The 23,667-nt window shown below is 37.5% G+C and overlaps 1 protein-coding gene across 1 annotated transcript; it reads left to right on the forward strand.

Moving 5' to 3' along the window:
- The first annotated feature begins 3,551 nt into the window (after positions 1 to 3,551).
- Positions 3,552 to 4,124, forward strand: LOC140857323 (uncharacterized). Its single transcript, XM_073256107.1, has one exon. It carries the CDS (start codon positions 3,552 to 3,554, stop codon positions 4,122 to 4,124), a length of 573 nt encoding a protein of 190 aa, XP_073112208.1.
- Positions 4,125 to 23,667: the final 19,543 nt, after the last annotated feature.

The following is a 23,667-nucleotide window of genomic DNA, read 5'->3' on the forward strand; positions in this document are numbered from 1 at the left end:
CAGTCTTCTAGTGGCCTAGGTAGTAGTGCCACAAACGATGTAGATCTTATTGGTCCAGTGCTGCAACTACCGTATCAGAATCTCCGATCACCACTGAACCCTCCAATCTACATAGATTATTCTCCAGCCTTCTTTCTCTCATCACAACCATGGCCCCCTTAGAGATATTCAACACGTCACCCCTAGCATGACTGCTGAAGCTGCATCCAATCCTCTCCAAATAACCAAGTTACACTAAATTTTTTCTCAACTCTAGAACATGCTTTACACTAGTTAGGGTCCGCACAATTCCATCAAACCTCCACACTCGAACAGTACCTATCCCAGCAACCTTGCACGAGTAATCATCTCCTAGTGTCACACTCCCATCATCCATCTTGGTGTATGTGGCAAACCAAGACCTATTTGGGGGTAATGATGTGAGCAGACGGAGTCCAGTGCCCAAATCTCAAAACCACTCCTATGACCATCTGACACAATCAGGAGGTCATCCTCTATCTCACAGTTAGCCACCACACTCACTAAATGTGATGATGTGGTTGCTGTAGCTACAACCTTTTCTCTCTGCTTCTTTTTCAATAAAGGACAGTCTCTCCTAATATGATCGAACTCCTGGCACTTATAGAATTTCACTTTCCTCTTGCCCTTTCAAGTCTTTGACCATCCCCTAGACTTGCTTCTGTTTCGACCTCTATCTGATCTATTTCCTACAGCCCGACCATCTTGGGGAATATCTTCCTTGATCAACTTCTTCTTCTGCTCATTGGATCGAAGCATCGAGATGATGTCCTCATAGTACAAATCTCCTTTCCATAGAGCAATGTAGTCACCAAGGGATCATAAGACCGGGGCAAAGAACATAGCAATAGCAATGATCGGTCTTCCTCATCTAACTTCACCCTGACATTCAGTAATTTATTACTGATCTGATCGAACCTCTGAATATGTACTACTATATCCCCACCTTCATACATTTGAAGGCTGTAGAGTCACTTCTTCAACATTAATTTATCGCACATATTTTTTACCCTATACAGGGCATGCAATTTTGACCAGAGTCCCTTCGGGGTTTTCTCCTCTAACATTGAATATAGGGCTGCATCAGCCAAGCAACCCCTAATAGCAGCACATGCCCTCTTTTCTAGAGAATCATTACCGATCTGGCATCCCATCCGGCTTTTCCTCCAAGCAAGTCCAGTTCATGCTGAACCAAAAGATCTTCCACTCTCACCTTCCACATTGAGAAGCTCCCTTTTTTGTCAAACTTTTTAAAATCCATCTTAATGCTGCTTTCCATGGTTAGATCCACACCACAAACATAGCACAATCAAAGATGAATCAAAAAAAAAATCTTGATAGAGGATTGCTGAAACCTTCAGCCTTCGAAGATCTTCTTTCTGGCTTGATTCCTCCCTTCACCATGAACCAGTAGCTCTGATACTAACTATTACAGAAATTCAGACCACTGTAGTACATCTGAGACTACTCAGGAACAAGGGAGAAGGAGATTAATGATGTCTTAGAATGTATAAGAGGAGAAGAGGAAGAGAAGAGAGACAACAGACCGGGAGAAAGAGCCAAAATTTCATTCACTGTCCATACTTAACCTAATTTTCAATGTATAAATACTATACAAAAGGATCAAGCCCAATGCTCAAAAAAACTCAAATCCAATGCGATGCAATCTTCGAGCCCATGTACACTCATGACTCACATGCACACATCTCATTGGACTAAATCCGAGCCCAATTACATGATTAGCCTCCTTTAGACCTATCAGATCAAGGCCTAAAGTCTCTTGGATCAAATCCGATCCTAAACCAAAACAGAAACCCTATGCAGCTTCAGCCTACGAACTAGGTTGGCTCAGCTAAAATTGAGTCAGCTCAGTATACTATTAAGTCAACTCATTCTTGGATTGAGTTGACTAAGTCTATTGCCACCTGCTGACTCCTGAAAATGCACCTTTTTGCCTGTTCTCAGAGTTAGTCGACCCAGACCATGATTGAGTCGACCCATCCAAAAACTAAATCGACTAAGTTTTCGTGTCATGCCAGAACTCTGATACATCATGCTTCTATCTGACGATTTTTTCAGACTTAGTCGACCCATCCTGAGACTGGGTCGACCCATCCTGAGACTGGGTCGACCCACCTTTAACTTAGTCTACCTAGTCTGAGGGTGAGTCGACTAAGCTTCTGCTTCTGCTGCTGTCATCTCTCTGACTTCTTTCTTTTGTTAGCCTTCTTGTTTCTCTAAGGCTTTGGAGTGCCATACCAAATTCTACATATCTAACCAGCTTTGACCTCCGGTTCCTCTATGAATAGCTTGAAGTCATCCCTGAGTTTATAGATGTCATTGTAGGGGCTTTTTGTTTTCGAGTCCGACTGATGGTTAATTTCTCTATACCCTACAACGTGCTCCTGGACCAGTCCTCCTCCATTAGCAATGACCCCGACGACCTTGGTGACTCCGAGCTGGAATTCTGGTTTGGCTTGGCTTACCTTAGTCAGCCTCGCAACCCTGCCCACTGCCATGGCAGTTCCTTCGGTGGAAAATCACATGAAAGGCAAAATGCCCCTTCTAGCTCGCCCCCTGAACCGAAACTCTCTCACTCTTGTGGAACGACCTATCGGTCATTTTTCAGGTTTTCAGTCTAAAGGTGACATCCTATCTAATCTCCCTGAAGCTAACCCTACCCTCTATATCCCCTCTGAGTTCCTCAAACTCGCACTGTCCTTCATTAGGGGAGTGCCTCTTGGCCTTGAAATGGTTTCAAATTCAAACTTCCTATCAAAGACTGGCTTCCAATGCAAACGTGACCCTCAACGACAAGCTCTATCTCATCTCCTCCTTGGAGGCTACACCTACTTAGACTGCCTCCCATTCCTCTATTTCTCTGAAATCCCTTCCGCCACCCTCCCTGCAACCCATCCCTGTCGCTCAAGCCTTCTCCTCCATCCTTCTGAACATCTCGCATGACAAAACTTCGTCCCCCACTCCAGCAACCAGCAAGCAAAGTGTTTGGATTCACACAAAGAAGCTTAACACCCTGGGCATCGCTGATACATCGCTCTCGGTGGAAGATCTCCTCTTCATTAATTCCCTCACAACTGGCGACATTTCCAGAATCTCCAAGACCTGTGGTCTGCTTCTTCATGATGAGGACAAAGCTTCTCCTATCCAGCATATGAAGAAACTCGAAATGAAATGCTGCCTTCATCTTCTTTTGACTGGAGGTTCCAAAGCGTCAGTTTGACTTGGCTCTTGTTTAGCTCAGTTCAACAGCGTTTTGGTCTGTTCTCTTATGGGAAGTTCTATGTTGTCTTTTGGGTTTTGGGTGGTAATCTCTGCCACTTTCTAGGTTCATGCCTTAGTCAGTATACATTCAACTATGTTGCTTTGTAAGTGGGCCAATATATGGTCTCTAGTTACTCTGTTTCCTATCTATTCAATCTCTGGCTCTTCTCATTTACCTTGACAGACATCGCCAAATCTCTCCTTCATGCTTTTGGCCTTTGTTAAGAATCATTGAGCATGCCCCTATCTCCATGCTAATACTATTCTGGAATGTCAGAGGTTTGGACCTACCTTCAAAAAAATGCCTAGCCAAAGAGACCATTAATAAAGGTGATACTGCGATAGTTTGCCTCCAGGAGGCTAAGTTGAGCCACTATTCTCCCTCCATTCTCAGATCGATCTGTGGGAAAAACTATCAAGGGCACCATGCCCTGGAGGCTGTCAGATCCACTGGTGATCTCTTAACAGTATGGAATCTGAATGAAACCGAGGGACGACCATTTCACAGAGGAAGATTCTCCCTAAGCACGGAGTTCTCTCTGAGAAATTCTGCTTCAAAGTTCATCATCACAAACATATACGGGCCTCACGATCTCCTCTCTCATGCAGAATTCTTCTTGAAATTGCATGACCTGAATCGATCCATCATAATGCCCTGGGCCCTGATTGGTGACTTCAATGTCACTACGTTCAATTCGGACAGATCAAGTGCAACTAAAGGCACTCGCTCCTCACAGGCTTTTAATGACTTCATCTTCATGCAGGGCCTCCTCGAAATCAATTTAACCTCTCGTAGATTCACATGGTCCAACTTTAGAGAATAGCCTAGTCTAGCAAAATTAGACAGGTGCATGGTCTCTCTTGAATGGCACAGCCTCTTTCCCACCTCCATGCTTTCTCCTCTCCCTCGGATAACATCAGACCACACCCCCCTCCTCTCCACTCAATCAGTGATTCCTAGCCAAAGACCTCCAAGGAAGCCACTCCATTTTGAAAGCTTCTGGCAACTCTATAAGGGATTTGACGATCTGATCAAGCAGTGGTGGTTTGAGTCTCCTTCATCAGAGGAGGCAGCCAGCAACATGGTCTTTAAGCTCAGATCTCTTTGTGCAAACCTTAGGAACTGGTGCAAAATCATAGTTGGTAATATCATCACAAATAAAATGACCATTTCTAGTCAAATTAATGAACTTGATGTTCTGGAGGAGCAACGAGGCCTTGACTCGAAAGAATGGGCATCCAGGGCGAACCTCAAGGTACAGCTTGACTCCCTTCTAAAGCAAGAAGAGGTTACGTGGAAGCAAAGGTCTCGCTCTGTATGGCCGCGTGAGGGAGACAGGAACACTAAGTTCTTTCATATCTCAGCTTCAAATAGTTGAGGGAGAATGGAATATCGGAGATCCACCACAACAATAAAATGCTCAATTCTTAGTCTGACATCGAGCAGGCATTCCATTCTTACTACAAATCTCTTTTTGGTACCCCGGGAGTCAAGCTAACTGACATTGACTGGGGTAAGCTTAACCCCGGCCCTCCCCCAGACCTGTCTGCCTTGGTCACCCCCTTCTTAATAGAAGAAATTAAATCAGCTATGTTTAGCCTCACCAAAAATAAATCCCCATATCTAGATGGGTTCCAAATCTCCTTCTATCTGAAATACTGGGATTGTCTCAGTAACAACATCTTCAAACTATTTTCAGCTTTCTTTCACGATGAGTGTAACCTATCCAGGCTCAACTTCACGTATATTACACTCATCCCCAAGAAGTCCGATAATCCATCTGTTAGAGACTACTGATCGATTAGTATTGAGCACGGGATGATCAAGATCATCTCTAAAGTGCTGTCGAATAGGCTTCAAGTCAAGCTGAATGAATTGGCGTCTGATTGCCAGTTCGTGTTCATTAAGGGGCGGCTGATCTTCGAAAGTTATATTTCTGCGGTTGAACAGATCTCTTCTCTTAAACGCTCCAAAATCCTAGAAATTCTCTGTAAAGTTGATTTTGAGAAGGCATTTGACAGTGTCTCTTGGGATTTCCTTATTGACCTTCTGATTCACAGACGATTCGACGTCAAGTGGATAGGTTGGATTCAAACGCTTCTTGGAACTTCAAATTCAGAAATGATCATCAACAATTCAGTAGGTAAATGGTTTCGCAACTGGCGAGGGCTCAAACAAGGGAATCCTCTCTCTCCCATGCTGTTCATATTGGTCACTGGCGTTCTTGCAAGCATTCTTAAGACTGTTAGAGCTGAAAAGTTAGTTAATGACTTGGTTCCCAACAGTTCAGAGGTATACTCTCCATGCTTACAGTTTGCAGATGACGCCCTGGTCTTTTTCAAAGTAGACAAATTTGACATCAGCTGTCTCAAGCTGATTCTTTACAGCTTCGAAATGGCTTCAGGTCTAAGTATCAATTTTCACAAAACTCAGCTCATTGGCATTAATTCTAGCAAGGAATCTATCAGTAGCTTGGCCTCAATGCTTGGCTGTAAGGTTTCTCTCCTCCTGGCTCGATATTTGGGTATTCCTTCGCACCATGCCAAGCTCAAGAGAAAAGATTGGTCCTTCCTTATCGATAAAATATCCAAGAAGTTGAGTGTGTGGAAGCAGAAACCCGATCGTTGGCAGGTTGTCTTACTCTGGTAAATTCAGTTTTAAATGCAATCCCTGTTTATTGGATGTCAGTACTGAAACTTTCCATAGCGGTCATCCAAAACATTAATCAGCTATACAGAAGGTTCATTTGGGGCACTCAACAGTCTAAAAACAGTGTCAAGCACCTTCTCAACTGGTGGCAAGTCTGTCAACCAAGAAGTTTCGGTGGTCTCGGTGTTAAAAATCTCTCAACTCTCAATCAGGTTCTACCTCTGAAATGATGGTGGAGATTCATTAGATACCCTCTTAAGCCCTGTAGTCAGTTAATTAAGCAATCTTACTATTTACAACAACCCCTTCTTCGATCATCCCGTCACTTGTTAAACCTGGCATCACCATTCTGGAGGAACATGCTTATATTGGATTTATTCAGACAATGGTTTCATTCGATTGTGGGTAACGGTCACGTTACTCTCTTTTGGTATGATCACTGGATTGGTGACTGTGAGCTTAGATCATTGTTCCCCAATCTCTTCTTCTTTGCCATGAAGCAAATCTCTTTAGTAAATGATTTCCTTCAGTAGACTAATTTCCACTCCTCCTTCAAGCATCCGATAAGCTCCCAAGCTTATATCGAGTTCCAGCATCTCTCATCCATCGTGCAGGAAGTATCCCTTAACTCTGAGCTAGATTTCTGATATTGGATGTGGGGTTCTAACGATATCTTCTCAATACACTCCTGCTACAATTTTCTGATGCATGGCGGTGTGGTTTTAAGATTAGGTAAAAGCTATTGGAGGCTTCCAATTCCAAAGAAGGTAAAACTCTTTTTCTGGCTAAGTTACCATGACAAAGTTCTGACTAAGAAAAATCTGCTCAAAAGAGGAGTTAATGTTGCAGCTAACTGTCCCTTCTGTGATGAAAATGAGGAATCTCTAAATCACATTATGCTGCAATGCCCTTTCTCTAAAGCTTACTGGCATATTATCTTTTCATCGGTTGACATCCCTGACCTGCCATCATCTTTCACTGATGTCTATAACTCTTGGAGGCTCTCCTCCCAGATAAAAATTAGGTTCCCAGCACCGGAGTGCTTGTGCCTAACCTCAACTTGGTGTCTTTGGAAGGAATAGAATTTCAGAATTTTTTGTTTCTTCCCCACCATGCCCCAAGCTGCGGTGAAGACAGTTATACATACATTTTCAGATTGACTTTCGGTTGCATCACATCCTAACATCACTACAAGAAAAGAGTATTTTTGTGACAAAATTATTTACGATACAAATATTTTCGCTGTCACTAATAGTATTTATGATGAAAAATAAAATTAATCATAAATAATAAAATATTAACGATGAAAATAATTTTTCATCGCAAATAGTTGCATATTAGCGATGAAAAATTATTCCATCATAAATACAAATTATTTATGATGAATATTTTTGTTGTAAATAATACATCATTTTAAACATCTAAATATTCATGATGAAAATAATTTCATCGTAAATAATTTAAATATTTATGATGAAAAATATCTTTTCATCGATAATAAGTTTATTTCCAATGAAAATACTTTCATCATCAATATTTGAAAAAAATAAAAAAATTTAAAAATTATAAATTATTTATGATGAAAATAATCCATCATAAATAATTGAGTATTTATGATAAATTTTTTTTTAACATAAATACTCATTATTTATGATGAAAATATTTTCATCGTAAATAGTTAAAAAATTAAAAATTACTCATTATTTGTGATAAAAAAAATTTAAAATAAATAAGCCTTTTTATGATGATAAAAACTTTTTCATCATAAATACTTGATTATTTACGATGAAATTCTTTTCATCATAAATATTTAAAAAATAAGAAATTTAAAAAAATTAAAAATTACTAATTATTTATGATAAAAAATTTTCATCATAAATAAAAACTTTTTATGATGAAAAAAATTTTCATCATAAATACATGATTATTTCCAACAAAAATATTTTCATCGTCAATAGTTTAAAAAAAATTAAAAGTTGATTATTATTTGTGATAAAAAATTTTATCATAAATAATCTATTTTTATGATAAAAATATTTCATTGCAAATAGTTAAAAAAATTAGTACTTTAAAAAAATCAAAAATTGCTTATTTTTTATGATAAAATTTTCTATCATAAATAATGATTGTTTACGATAAAATTTTTATTTTCATCATAAATATATTTATTTACGATGAAAATATTTTCATCATCAATATGTAGAAAAATCAAAACTTTAAAAAAATTATAAAATTTAAATTTTTAATTTTATGTAAGGCAACTGCATCTATTTTTTATAGCATTGTATACATCTTTTATCTTTTTACATGATAAAGAAGCAAATGTGAATTATGATCCAAATCAAACTTTTTATATGAAAAAATCATATAAAAGTGAATGATATTTGTAAATTAGAATGAATAGATCCTTTTGAATAAAATGAGCTATATGTTTATTTGAGATGTAAAATTTATCTGTTCATCATTGTCACTGTTACTAGTGATATCAATGAATCTTTCTAATAGAGTATCTGTCTTAAGCTGCATGAAAAGAATCTCCTTTCATACAGAAACCATATAGTTAAGCAACACATTCTAGCATGACTTCGACGATCTCGAAAAATATCGTACTTTTCGTATCGATCGATGTTCAAATATATCTTTGTAGGGGTTTCAATCATGAGAAGATAAACAATACGAGCACTCATCTTTCTAGCAATACAGAGCTAAAATATGAGCTTGTGCTTTGTAACACAACTTGCACTATCCGCAGGTCTATTTTGATTCTGATTAATTATCAGATTATTGATGCTCATACAATTTTTGATGAATTTTTCAAGCTCGATCCTTATATGCAAACAATATAAAAGCTTCTGGACCTCTAACTTTCTATTCCTATCCTATCCTCTAAATCTCAATATTGATGGATTTCTTTTGCGATCTCAAAATCATCATGATATTCTCATACTCTGACTTTTGAAACCAGAACTCCAAGAAAAAGATAAGCTTCTTGAAGATCAAAGATCTCAAAGCTATCAATTTTTAATAGTGCCCATTCCATTGTGAAAGTCGAAGAGCTATTCTTATAATAATTATTAGCGACATAAATTAAACTTTTTATTATAATTATATTTTTTATGTACATAATTTTTTTTGGAGAGAAAAGCTTTTTTTGAAGAAAAAATCACAAATTAACTATTTATATAAATTTTTTTATTAATAAAAAATTAATTTTTTTGATAAAATAATTTTGAAAAAAAATTTTAGACCAAAAATTTTTAGATTAAAAAAAAATAATTTTATTTTTCATCATGAATATTTTTTAATGTCATTTTTTTTATTAAATTTTTTGGAAGAAAAATTTTTTGATGGAAAAATCTAAAATTATTTTTTTATAAAATTATTATTAAAAAGATATTTAATTATTAGCAACATAAAAGAATTTTCATTGAAAATAGCTTTTAAATTTTTCTATCACTTTTTTTAAGAAAATATATTTGTGACATAAATATATTTTTCATCGATAATCATGTTTTAAAAATATTATTTTAATCAATTTTGTGAACAAAAAATTTGTTAATTGAAAAAAAAATTATTAGTGATGAAAAATATTTTCGTCAGAAAAATTATTTTAAAAATAAATTTTTGAATTTTTTTGAAGGAAAAATTGTTAGAGGAAAAAAAATTTTTGGCTATATTTATTAGTGATGAAAATTAAATTTTTGTTGCTAATAAAGTTATTAACGATAAAAAATTTTTCATCGCCAATAATTTATTTTTGGGTAAAATATTTTTAGAGGAAATTTTTTTTTGATAAAAATTATTAACGATAAAAATAATTTTTTATTGTTAATAATAGTATTAGCAACGAAAATTTTTATCGCTAATAGTTCTGCATTCAATGCACATCAACTCGATGTCCCTTCGTGTGAAACTCTCTTCTTTCCCCCTCCCTCTCCCCTCTCCCCTCTCCTCTCTCCGATCGAGATCTCCCTCTTCCCTCTCCCTCCCGAGCTCTCCCCGAGCACCTCTCCACCATCACCACCGTCATTGCCATCCGCACCTCCGATGCCACCATTGCCATCCGCCATCCGTCAGAGGTAAGGGTTCTTCCAACCCTTTTTTTGGTTGATCGGGCCACCAAAGGGCAGAGGGGGTTATGGGGATGGGGGTGGGCAGTTGGGGGTGACACGGGGGTCGGGGGTTCAAGGGGTGGAGGGGGTTGCTGGGGTGGGTGGTCGGGGGCAACACGGGGGCGGGAAGGGAGCCATAGGCAGTCGAGGGCAACACGAGGGTAGGCCAATCGAGGGGGTTGCAGGGTGGGGGTGGGCAGTCGGGGGCGACACCAAGGCGGGGATGGGGTCAGCAGGCGGTCGGGGGTGACACGGGGGTGGGGAGGGGGCTGGGGGTGGCTGGGGCCGACACGAGGTCAGGGAGGGGGTCGACCGATGGAGGGGGTTGCAGGGGTGGGGTTGGGTGGCCGGGGGTGACATCGGGGTGGGGTTGGGGTCGGGGGGCAGTTGGGGGTGACACGGGGGCGGAGAGGGGGCAGTGGCGACCGAGGGTGACACGGGGTCGGGGAGGGGGTCGGTCGATGGAGATGGGGTCGAGGGGTGGCCTAGGGTGGGGAGGGGGCCGTGGGCGATCGAGGAGGGGGTCGGCTGGGGAGGGGGTCAGCCGAGGAGGGGTAGGTGACGGTGGGGAGGAAGGGAAGAGAGAAATGATGGGAAAAAAGAAAAATAAAATAAAATAAAATATTAATCAAATATTTTATTATTTAATTAATAAAAATAAAATTTAGATCATGATCTAAATTGGATCGAGGTCAGGATCTGGATCGAGATCTCGATTTGGATTAGGATCCAGATCAAGATCTTATCAGGATCCAAGTTGGGATCCAGGTCGTGGGGGTTGGAGAGGGCAACGATGTCCTGGGGGGTGGGTCACGAGGGGTGGGTGACGGCAGTAGCATCGTGGGAGTAGGAGTTGCGGGGGTCGAGTCTGGACTGCGGGTTAAGTGTCGATGTTAGCACCGTAGGAGTGAGGGCTGTGGGCAGTCAAGTCCAAAGCTCGTTTAGAGAAAAAAATATTTAGAAAAAAATATTTTTAGGTAAAAAATATTTAAAAAAATAAAAAACCATCAGGCCCTCAAGATTAGGTTTCGTGTTATTATTTTGAGTTAATATTATTTTGCATACTCAACTACTTATAATTTATTTTATATTTATTGCATAAATTTTTCTGTGTTACTACTGAAATTTATAAAAATTTTTTTGTTCCACTAGCATAATGCACATTACTTTTGCTTATTATAATTTAATTATTTTGTATGCTATTTTGTATGCTTTTGCTTATTATAATTAAATATAAAAAATATTTTTATTTTAAAAAAACTCTACTAAAATTTTTGATGAAAAAATTTTAATACAGAGTTACTCTTTTTTGATAAATTAGAAATCCATCTTTGAATGTATGTCCAGAGATGGTAGTTAAATTGCATTGAGCCATAGATTCTCATTAAAAAAAAATTGATCTTGATCGAGATTGACTCTTAGATGTCTCGTATTCAGATTTTTTAAAAAAGTAATAATCTTACTGTGATTAATAGTTGATATTTTATTTCATTATGTGGTACTCAGTAGTTATCTGTCCACTGTGCTCTGGGTATATGGTCGATAGGGTGCGTAGGTACCATATTCATATCATATACTTAGAGAACCATGGGGAGATACTGTCAAAATTTTTACAATAATAAAATAAAATATTGACTTATAACAATAATAAGATTATTACTTTTCTGAAAGGGATAGGGCCACATCTGTTAGTAATGATTTGAAATAGATAGGATCATGCATTTTTGCTTCATTAAATTGGTGGAAGGAGATTTTTTGTGTTACTATTCAGTCTGTGTTCTTTAATGTACGTTGTTTTGTATAAAATGATCCGTGTCCGGATTCAGATCGGGATTTGGTCCAAAATTTGGGTCGGAATCTGGTTCGGATGAATACCATTGAAATTTTTTTTGTTGTTAATTATTTTTGTGTTTGTTATTAGATGGATATCAATAAAAGTTAGATGAATGCTAGAGGTATTTTTTTACTTGAATATCAAAAAAATATTCGAGATTTTATTGACTTCACATGGCATAAGGCTGACAATGCTAGTCAGATAAAGTGTCCATGAAAGAGATGTGTCAATATGGTATATCGTCATATAACACTTATTGAGGTGCATATGCTACATTATGATATGGATAAGAAGTATACTTGCTAGATATAGTATGGGGAGGATAATCTGAATGAAGTTATGCGCAACGATGACGATACTGAAGATGATAGTGATGCTGCTGAACCTGTCGAACATAGTGGTATAGGAGAACTATTGGATGATTTACATTAGGCTGTTTGTTTAAATGTACGCATGAGTACTAGTGCATCTGAAGGCAATTCTGATCATGAACACAATATCCGACTTGAGATAGAAGAGACTTCTGAATAGTTTGCAAAGCTTGTAAGGGATGCACGAGAGCCACTCTATCTAAATTGTGCAAAATTCTTCAAGTTAGGATTTTTGATAAAATTGCTTCATATTAAAATCGTGAATCGATGGAGTCAGAAGTCATTTGACTAAAATTTGACATTGATTAAAGCAGCACTTCTCGATGGAGAGAGACTTCTGAAATCATATTCTAAAGCAAAAATATACATGCAGAAATTGGGACTTGGCTATATTCCTATACATACCTGCAAAAATGACTGTATATTATTTTATAAAGATAACGAATAGGCAACTGAATATCTGAAATGTAGTGAGCCTAGGTATAAAACCAATAATAGGAAAGGATAGAAGATACCTCAAAAGATTTTAAGATATTTTTCATTGATTCCAAGACTTCAAAGGCTATATATGTCCACAAAGACAGCTGAAGAAATGAGATGGCATCATGAGCAGGGGGTTCCAAAGGAGAATATACTTAGCTACCTAACCGACTTCGTAGTGTGAAAAGACTTCAATGCAAAGTATCCGTACTTTGTGAGTGATCTGCACAATATCCGACTTGGTCTAGCAATAGATTGATTTAATTTTTTTAGCAATTTGAGTACTTTCTACAGCATGTGGCCTGTGATGCTAGTTATATATAATGTGCCATTTTAGAAGTACATGAAAGAACCATTTATTTTTGTGTCACTGTTGATTCTAGATTCAAAAGCACTAGATAATAAAACTGATGTATATCTACGATCATTAATCGATGATCTGAAAGAGCTATAGAAAAATGGAGTACAAACATATGATTCTATGAGTCAAAAAAATTTTAAGTTGCATGCTTCGATTTTATGGACCATAAATAAATTTTCTATGTATGAAAACTTATCTGGATGGAGCATCAAAGGATATCTGGTATGTCCAACATGTATCAAGGATGCATCCTCCTTACATTTAAAGCATGGATAGAAAATATGCTTCATGGGTCATTAGCAATTTTTACCTAGTAATCATTCTTGGAGGACCCGTTCCAATCAATCTTTGATGGTAAGTCCGACCGGCATCCGTCACTTAAGGAGTTAAATGGAGCAAAAATTTTAGAACAATTTGAAGTTATTGGAAACATCCAATTTGAAAAAATATTAGGTACTCACAAGCAGAAGCATACTAAAATGGAGCTGAATTGGACAAAGCAAAGCATCTTTTTCAAACTACCATATTGGAAGTAGTTACTACTTCATCATAATCTGGATGTAATGCACATTGAGAAAAATTTTTATGATAATATCATCGGTTCTGTATTGAACATCCTAAGAAAAATAAAAGATAGTACAAAAACTTATCTTGATTTGAAGGAAATGAGAATCCGACCAGAGTTGCATTTAGTTCGTCGAGGTGATAGATTTTTTATACCGCCTGCATGTTATTCACTGTTTGGCGAGAAAAAGAAGAGTTTCTGTAGATGGTTCAAAATCGTAAAATTTTCTGATGCATACACTTCAAATGTATCACGGTGTGTTGGAAACAACAACAGTAATATCTCTAGCATAAAAAGTCATGACTCCTATGTGATGATGCAATGCTTATTTTCTATGGTCATGCATGGCTTTTTAGGTGGTGACGTTCAAACTGCATTGATTGAGTGGGGAGTATTCTTTCGAGAACTGTATTGTCGAAAATTGAAGATTAACTTACTTGTGAAATTTGAGAAGGATATCGTGCTCATTCTTTGTAAATTAAAAAAAAAAATTATCATCATTTTTTGATGTTATGGTGCACCAGACAATTCATCTTTCAAAAGAAGCTCTTTTGATCGGATCGGTACATTATCGATGGATGTATCCTATTGAAAGGTAAAAAGATTATATGCACTTTATCATATTAGTTATAAGATGTAAATGTATTTCTAAAATTTAAATTTATTTTTATTTGTAGATTCTTGTGTATCCTAAAAAAGTATGTGCGCAATAAAGCATAGCCTGAAGGGTCTATAGTGGAAGCATACATAGCTCGAAGTGTGTCACGTCAATGTATCTTGACAATATCGAAACAAGATTCAATCATATAGATCATAACGCAATCGTGAATAGGGTGACAATGAACCGATACTGTCTATATTTAAACAAACAGTTCGACCCATTGGTGGAAGGAGATATGAATTTACGGACGTGAATGAGCTATCCAAGGCACACTTCTACATTCTAAATAATTGTAAAAAAATTGAAGATTTCATTAAGTACCATCTTAGCATACTATTTAATGTTCTAAGTAATTTTTTCATATCGATGTAAAATTAAAAATCATGATTTGTTGCAGTGAGTATATGAGTATACTATGCAGAGAGAATAATATGGATGCTGATGATTGACAGAAAAAATTTACAAAATAGTTTAGTGATCTTGTAAGTTGCACTAGTAATATATTATTTTTAATAATTATAAAAATAATTATTTGAACCAATATATTTTTTTATGTTATGGTGTAGATGAAATATAAGTATTTCAGTAAAGAAGAAGATGCGACTGATGAGTTGTACAATTTAGTATATAGCTCCGATCAAAGGGTTAACTACTACGCATCTTGTATCATTGGAGGAATGAGATTTCACACAAGAGAGCTTGAGATGCAATGACAAATCCAGAATAGTAACATTGCTATGATAGGATATAAAGAAGAAAAAGAGATTAAATATTATGGTGTATTGATAGATATTATAGAACTGAAGTATGAGTCCACTAATTCTGTATTCTTGTTTTAGTGTGAATGGTGAGATATTAGTAATAAAAAGATCGATATTCATATCGATCCACACTTTATTAGTGGAAACTTTGTATGAATATGGTACCAGAATGAGCTGTATATATTAGCAACTCAAGCGAAACAAGTAATATATTTGAAAGATCTAAAGTATCGAGGTAATTGGCATGTCGTACCAAAAATAAACCTAGAGGCATATATGATATACTAATCTGATTAGAGATGAATAAAAATTTAGATTTATATGAAGAGGAAGCTTTTCAAGAGGAACAACAAATATTAGCCGAACTTTTTATTGATGGACTTGTAACAACTCCTTTGAATAGGGCTAATCTGCCATCCAACGAAGTTGAAACTGATTTTGTATTTAATCTTGATGAGTCAGAGGGCATCGATCAGTTCATGAATGACGATGAGATAGAAGACGATACATTAGTCGGTTATTATGATTCAGAGGAGGATCTACATATCGAGGAAGATATGAATATTGATGAGTAGATCTATATTCTTTGTTCAATCTTCTTTTGCAATAATGATATGCGATATAATTCTATTCATTAGAATGTAATTTATTTTTCATTATTATTGTTCATTATTATATTCATTTATATATCAAAAATTACAGGTATGGCACCAGAAGATAGAAGACGATGTTTGCATTCGCAGTCTACCCCTGAGGCTGAGGCACCTTCTCCCATTTCCACTGCTGCACCAGCTCTATCGCCAAAGGGTCCTGCACTGGCAGGTCCCAGTGAGGCGGATCCAAGTGAGGTGGGTCCAAGTGATATTATTATATTTTTTATATAATAAAATTTAATTTTTTTTATTTGGATAGCTATCATACTAATGATTTATTTATTGTTATTTCAGGCCAGTCTCCACCAGTGATGAGATGAGGGCGAGATCCATCGAAGAATCTCGTTTTAGAGTATTGGAGATGCGAGCACCCAGGATAGTATTCCATATTGAGATACCACCCAACTACACTAGGTCCATTAGGGGATGGTGCGAGTCGTGGCAGACCGAGCTGGGTATCATATGCTGTAGCTATGCCCTCATGATGCTTTTCGATTGGTGTCATGTTGTACGAGCTCAGAGAGAGATTTTTTATATCCAGTTACAGATAAAATAAATTATACTATGAATATTTAATTAGTACGATATTCTTTTAATATTTATTATTGATAGGGTGTATTTGATATTATTGATTTTGAGGAGGATCGCATGCAGCAAGCTGTGGATGCTCATTTATCTTTGCATTTCAAGGAGTATCACCACCACATCTATCAGCATTGGTACCATATGATGCAGGATCATAGGGTGGAAGCAGCTTGGCAATGGCCCTATGACAGCATCACTATAGATGATTGGGCTCTCATATGCCAGCATTACGAGGATCTGACATATCAGGTTATACATCCAAACTTTTTTTTTCTTAGAGTTTAATGATTGAATCATTTATTCTTAAATTCAGTTTGTTACCTACTAATTTGACTGCTAACTGTACAGAGACAATGTGCCCAAAATATCGTGAATCGAGTGAGACAGATCGTATCGCATTATGGGGGTTCGAAGTCGTTCACTCGTCATATAGAGCAGATGGTAAGTAATTTTTAATTAGTATATTTTAACTCTCTAACTAGGTAAAAATTTTTTAATTAATTATTTTCAAATTATAGAGAGATACAGAGAGTGGTGAGTTTTTTTGTATGATCGATATTTACCAATGGACCTACCAGCGGTGGTCAGGAGAGTGGATGATGGAGAGCTAGAAGCTTTTTGTAAGTTTTTTTAATTATTTTTTTCATTCACAGTTTGATTTTCAGTATAAAATTAAAATAGCTATAATTTTAACTTTCAAAATCGTATGATAAACATCAGATCTCAATCTATCTTTGAGAGTTCAACCGCATCCACAGATGATGAGATCTGTGATCAGATGCTTGGTACGAGATCTTGTTATGTTAGAGGTCTAGAGCATGGGATCAGTGCTCCCTCATTCTCACTTCGTCCAGGGCCGCATCCATGCTATCTGTGATGCTGAGCTGGTAGAGGTGCGAGGCAGACTGAGTAGCGAGCTGATGAGTTGACTGTACGCATCGATAAGTACCAGTGGCTCCAGATCTACATGATGGAGTAAATAGCGTAGATAGAGTAGATGATGCAGCTGATGAGAGAGTAGCAGATCGGTCCGAGCTCTTTCGAGTGCTCCATTTTCCAGCCCGTTCCCCTTCTGCAGATACCAATACTTGATGGTCTATTTATGTAGTTTTTTATTTTTATTTTAGACTTTTTATAATTTTAATTTAATATAATAAAATGATAAAATTTATTTATAAATTTATTATGTGAATTTATTATTTTAATTTTATATTTTTAATTTATAAAAATATTATAAATATAAATTAAATATATATATTTATAAATTATTTTTTAAATAAATATACGTAAATTATTAGTAATGAAATTATTTTTGATAAAATATTGGTCGGTAAAAAATATATTAGTGATAAAAAATTGGTTGTAAATAAATTTTTTAATAAATTTAAAAATATCAAAATTTTATATTAAATTATTTATGATGAAAATATTTTCATCGTAAATAATTGATAAATTATTAGTGATAAAATTTTACATCAAAATTATCATATTTGTGATGAAAAATTTATGTCACTAATTTTTTTTAAAATTTAATTTTTATAAAAATTATTAATTAAATTAATAGTGATGAAAATATTTTTATTGTAAATAATTGATGATTTATTAGTGATAAAAATTTATATCTAAAATTATATATTTGTGATGAAAAATTTACGTCATTAATTTTTTTTAAAATTTAATTTTTATAAAAATTTTTAATTAAATTAATAGCGATAAAAATATCTTCATCATAAATAATTGATAATTTATTAGTGATAAAAATTTATATTAAAAATTATCATATTTGCGATGAAAAATTTACGTCGCTAATATTTTTTTGAAAATTTAATTTTTATAAAAATTTTTAATTAAATTAATAGTGACTAATATGTTGTCTCAAATAATTATTTTTTATTAACAACATAATATTTCATCATAAATTATTTTTTTTAACAACTAAAATTTTTCATTGTAAATAGTTTTTTAAAAAAAATATATTTTTAACGACCAAAATTTTTTATCGATAATATCGATTATTGACGATAAAAAAAATTTTCTGCCGTAAAAAATTATCAACGATGCCGTTATTTGCGATGAAATATTAGCGACGATAATTTTATCACTAATAACTATTATCGACAAAAATCTATTATTAGCGATGAATTTTTTACGCCGCTAATATCCTGTTCTGTTGTAGTGCATCAAAATATTGCTCTCTCAGCTTACTAACATCCCTCACCATAGGGTGGGAGGATGACAACATACCATGAGAGGGACCGTGGATGGGGAGCTATGGGAGATTGCATTTAGGAGATTTGAAAGATTCCTAAGTTGCAACTGACTCTGCATATATTGCAGGTGTTCATTATCCAAGTTTCCATTCTACATATGGGATTCATGGAGGCACTCTCTACCACTCTCCTAGGTCATGTTCTGAAGGAATTCCAGCCAGAAGTGGATTATCTCAGCATGCCTGAATTTGATCTCCTACTGACTCACGGTCGGATTTTCAGGAGAAGTTCGCAAACTGGGTCCTAACAGACTCTGTCAAGGATAAGGTTGTGTCTCTATAGTTATCATTCTATCTGAACTTTCCCATAATGGCCTATATCTCTATCGGTTTTCAGGTTTAGGTGTTCGTTTTGCACGGTTTCCATTTTCAGATTCAGGTCTCTGCTTTTAGATTCAAGTGTTCGTCTATTCTGGCTCTGAGTGTTTGTTATCTCCCTTGTCTCGGGTGTCTGTTCATGCCCTGGGCTATATTTCCCCTGTAATACCTAAGTTATTATTATTAATATAGTTCTCTCCGGTGGAAGTATCTTACTTCCCCCATTTTCCTCAAAAAAAAAAATTACAATAGAAATCGGATATAGAATGCACAGACTCATCCACCCACCCACACATATAATCTTTCATAGTTTTATTTTATTTTATTTTTAAAATTATATTTAAGAATTTTATTTTATTTTCATATTTTTATTTGATTGTTATGATCTATAGTTTTCCTACGTTATTTGTTTTTAATTTTCTATATTTACTAATTGATGTTTTCTTTCTATTTAAAAATTTTATAATGTTATTTAGCTATATTTTTGTTGCTCTTAATATAATTTTTAATTCATATTTTGTATGTTAATTTAGCATACTCTCTTTTCTATACAGATTTTACTGAGGCAAGTTGTATTCTTTATTTTAGTTAATTTTATATTATTTACTAAGTATGGTTTTTATTATTTAATACCATTAATAATTTAATTTTCAATAAATTGCTTTATTTAACATGCATTGTATAATGTTCATTTATTAGTATATAATGCAAAAAAACTTTTAAATCATAATTAATATAGCCAACATGTTTTAATTGATATTTTTTATTATTTATAATAAAATTAATATTTAGTTAAATATTAATCATAGTATTTATTTTTATTTTATATCTAACTATCAATAAATAATTTATATTAAATATTATAATAATTTAAAACCTCATCTAAAAAATGACTAATCAAAAGATATTATTTGGGAACATTGACTATGTATAAATATCTAAAATTTATTTTTTTTGGAACCAAAGCTTTAGCGAGAGAATGTCTGGGGTTTCTGGTGAGAGAAACTGCATCTCTCTCGAGATCCCTCCCCCTTCGCTTCCCCTTTCCCCCTTCTAGCTTGCTCCTCGCCACCCCTCCCGTTCCCCGTTTAAACCTGATGGGGACACTAGAGCCCCTCCTCATGCCCATGTGGATGCCAAAGGAGACAAGTTTTGCATCCCACTTGTCACCTATACTTGTACAGAGAGCAGAAAGGTCCTCTTTAGGCGGTTTTACGGTACTAACGGAGCAAACGCTGTCCCGTCGAGATCAAAGACCTGCTCCAAACTTCCAACCCTGTCCGCACGCATGTCTGAAAGAAACTGTTCCGCTTCCAGCACTCAGCCTCGTTCCGTGAAACCTCCACATCCTCTGAGCGGCGGACAGTGGACACCTGTCGAGCCATACAACGGACAGAAGAGGCCCCCTATCAGTCAAGGAACCTTCTTCCGCCGTTCGATTGATACCCGGGTAAGCAACCTACAGGCCTTAAAGCTGGAGCAACGGAGGTACAGATCCTACAGCCGCGCGGCACGGCGGACTGGTGTGTCTTACGCCAACGCGGTCAGATGCTCCGAGCCGATTGGGAGTTCAACCGAACGGTGCCGCACCGTCCGGGAGACCAGACTCCCCTTTTAAAAAGGGCTCATGCTTCCGATGTGGGTTTACGGGACACTGGAAAAAGGATTGTCGGAATCCACTAAGATGTCTCAGGTGCCATAGCTTTGGCCACCGAGCAAACAGTTGCAAATTCCGTCCTCCCCAACCACCACCCCTGCAAAGAATAAACCACAAGCCTGGACTCAGTAAGATGGACTACACCCATGGTGGTCAACCTCACCAACACAAAACATTCCTGACGTTCAGTCCAGGGATGGTGGAGGTTTTTGAATATCTAAACCGAGTCGCACATGTCGAAGCCTTTGGATGCTGCATCAAAGTTGACGATGTGGCAACCGCCTTGGCAAAGAAAGCGAAGAAAGTGGGGTCATGGACCACACGGCAACTCTCACAGAAGGAATTTTTGGTCTCTTGCCCTGATCCTGAGACCCTACAAACCCTCATGTCCGGTGAGCGCATTCGCGGCGATGGATTCTCACTGTTGGTTAATCGATGGAACAAATTCAAAGGAGGGGTACCGCACAAGCTAAAACATCAAGTACATGCCACTCTGAAAGACCTACCTCTCTTCCACTGGATGGCTGATGCAGTGGCCCCCATCATCTCCGGCTTTGGAACCCCCTGCAGGGCAAGCCGTGCTAGTCTTCATTGGAAAGATATGTCGGGTTTTGATGTTGTTTTCTTTCGCAAGGAAATTGAAGACATTCCGGAGAAGATTGAGGTAACTGTTAGCCCTTTCACATACTCTGTTTCAACCTCCACTAACTTCATCACAGAGCATCCCCCCACTTTGGAGACTCCTCATCCACCTCTAAAGAGGACCGTGGGAATGATTGTTATGTTGGTAATATGGATACCTTGGATCAGTGTACTATTTTTATAGTCGCCGATCCAAATATCAAGTTGAAATACACGGAGCTGAACTATTTGCATCCAATCTGATGTATGGCCCATTTGGCACATGAGCTTCCTCCATTATCTCAGTCAGTCAGTTTTCTGACATGTGCAGTAACATCCATCCTAAGTGGACAAGCTTAGGTGAACTAACTCCCCATAATCCCACAGAAGCAAATAAGGGCGAGAAAATCTCGCCCACAACAGCACGTCCAACAATCCAACAACTTCAGAACTGCACGTTTCCACGATTGTTCGACCATGTTCTCTATAAATAACTAAAGCTCCGAGGATCCAAAGAAGTAACCCATCTTAGAGAATCATCTACGATTTTCTGTTGTTCTCTGATTCCTGACTTGAGCGTCGAAGAATCTTTGCCGAAGTAAAAATTTTTGGTCCGAACTTTATTTTGCAGGTCACTCCAGCACCTCTGCGCGAGATCCGATCACTCACCTTTCGACCTCAACCGGAATCATTAGCAATAGATAGAGGAAGGGCCAATTTTTGCATCATGCCATCAAAGAAAACTGCCATTAGACAATCGAGGTGATCTGCCGCCTCTCGAACCGTCACTGGTGTTGGAGAAAATCATGCACCAACATCACAACAATTGATCCCTCTGCCACCAATGCAGTTGGCCCAAGGTGTTTCTCAAGACCAGTTTGCCTTACTAGTCGACCAGGTCTGGATGCTAACGGCGACAGTCGATGCTATTCAGTAGCTAGGGCAGGTATAGCCACCGCCCTCTCAAATCCCTCCTCGATCCCCTCAGCAGAGTTCAGATCGAGAAAGGCAGACTAGATCGAGTCGGCCTCAGAGCCCTGATCGTAGGAGACACTCACCTACTCCTCGATCTGAGAGATATTCGACCCCAGGATGGTCACCAATTCCCCGAATAGATGCACCTACGGTCCGTGATGATAGAATGGACCGCCAGCTCCAGAAGATGAATTGCAGAATCATGGCCTTACAGCATCAAGCCTGGAGCAAGCCGATACTTCTGATTTTCGTGTCGACCCCCTTTACACCATGGAGATCTTATGAGAACCTTTATCGATAGGGTCCAAGATGCCGCACCTGAAAGCCTACGATAGGTCAATGGACCTGACTGACCATCTGGGGAGTTTTAGAACTCTCATATTGCTGCAAGAAGCTAGTGATGCAATCTTATGTTGGGCCTTTCCGTCTACTTTAAGGAAAGCAGCTCGAGATTGGTATTCTAGCCTAAAGCCCCGCTCTATTCATTCCTTTGATCAGATGAGTCGGATTTTATTGCTCATTTTGCTACAAGTAAGAGGCAACGTTGGCTGTCCTCCTCTCTAATACATATTAAATAGAGGGAGGATGAGTCGATCTGAGAGTATACAACCCACTTCAATGCCACTGCACTAGAAGTTCACGACTTGGATCAATCAGTCACAATGACAGCCTTCCAGGGAGGGCTTCAGAGAAATGCCCTTCTTTATTCACTGGAGAAGACATATTTGTGAGACTTTGAGGATATGCTGAAGTGTGCGAAGGAATACGCACATGTTGATGAAGCTTGGGAGAAGCATGGGGGTCCATTCAAGCCCCCAATTGGAAAAAATAAAGGCACTGTTCCTCCTTCGAGCACTGGGGGCCTTGAAAAAGGTCACACAAAATCCAGGACTCCCCTCTATCATCGGATCCGATCTCCATCAGGGAATCGATGGAGCAGGTCCCCTCTTAAAGAACGAAGGAATAATTCACCTCGAAGGTGGTACACTGATTATACACCTCTGTATGCCTCCAGAAGAGAGATACTGATGGAAGTATGAGCCAAGCTACCTCAGCTTCCGAGGATGCGGACGAATCATGAGCACCGTGACCCAAATAAGTACTGCTACCATCATGACTATGGTCACGATACCAAAAATTGCCACCAGGTTCAAGATAAGATTGAGAGGTTCATTTGGCAAGGGAGGTTGGACTGCTTTATCTGGAGGAGAGCGCCTCCACGATGATCTCCATCAAGGGCTTAGCAGCCATTCTCTTTGCCTCAGCCACAATCAACACCGATGCAGTTGGAGAGACAAGAGGTAGGGGGACAGGCGATAGTAGAAGATCGACCCTTGAGAAAACAAATCCACATAATAGTCATTAGGGTCAGCAGAGATTCCAGAGGTGAAGAGGCCGAGGCTTGAGGATGGGCTCGAGGAAGCCATTATCTTCACCGAGCAAGATGTAGAGGGTGTGCAAGCCCCACATAATGATGCAGTAGTTATAACTGCA

The sequence above is a fragment of the Elaeis guineensis genome, chromosome 4, assembly GCF_000442705.2.
Source record: "Elaeis guineensis isolate ETL-2024a chromosome 4, EG11, whole genome shotgun sequence".
NCBI lineage: Eukaryota > Viridiplantae > Streptophyta > Magnoliopsida > Arecales > Arecaceae > Elaeis > Elaeis guineensis.

Excerpts from the sequence above, each read along its gene's own strand:
- LOC140857323 (XM_073256107.1), top strand. The coding sequence starts at position 3,552 with ATGCTAATACTATTCTGGAATGTCAGAGGTTTGGACCTACCTTCAAAA.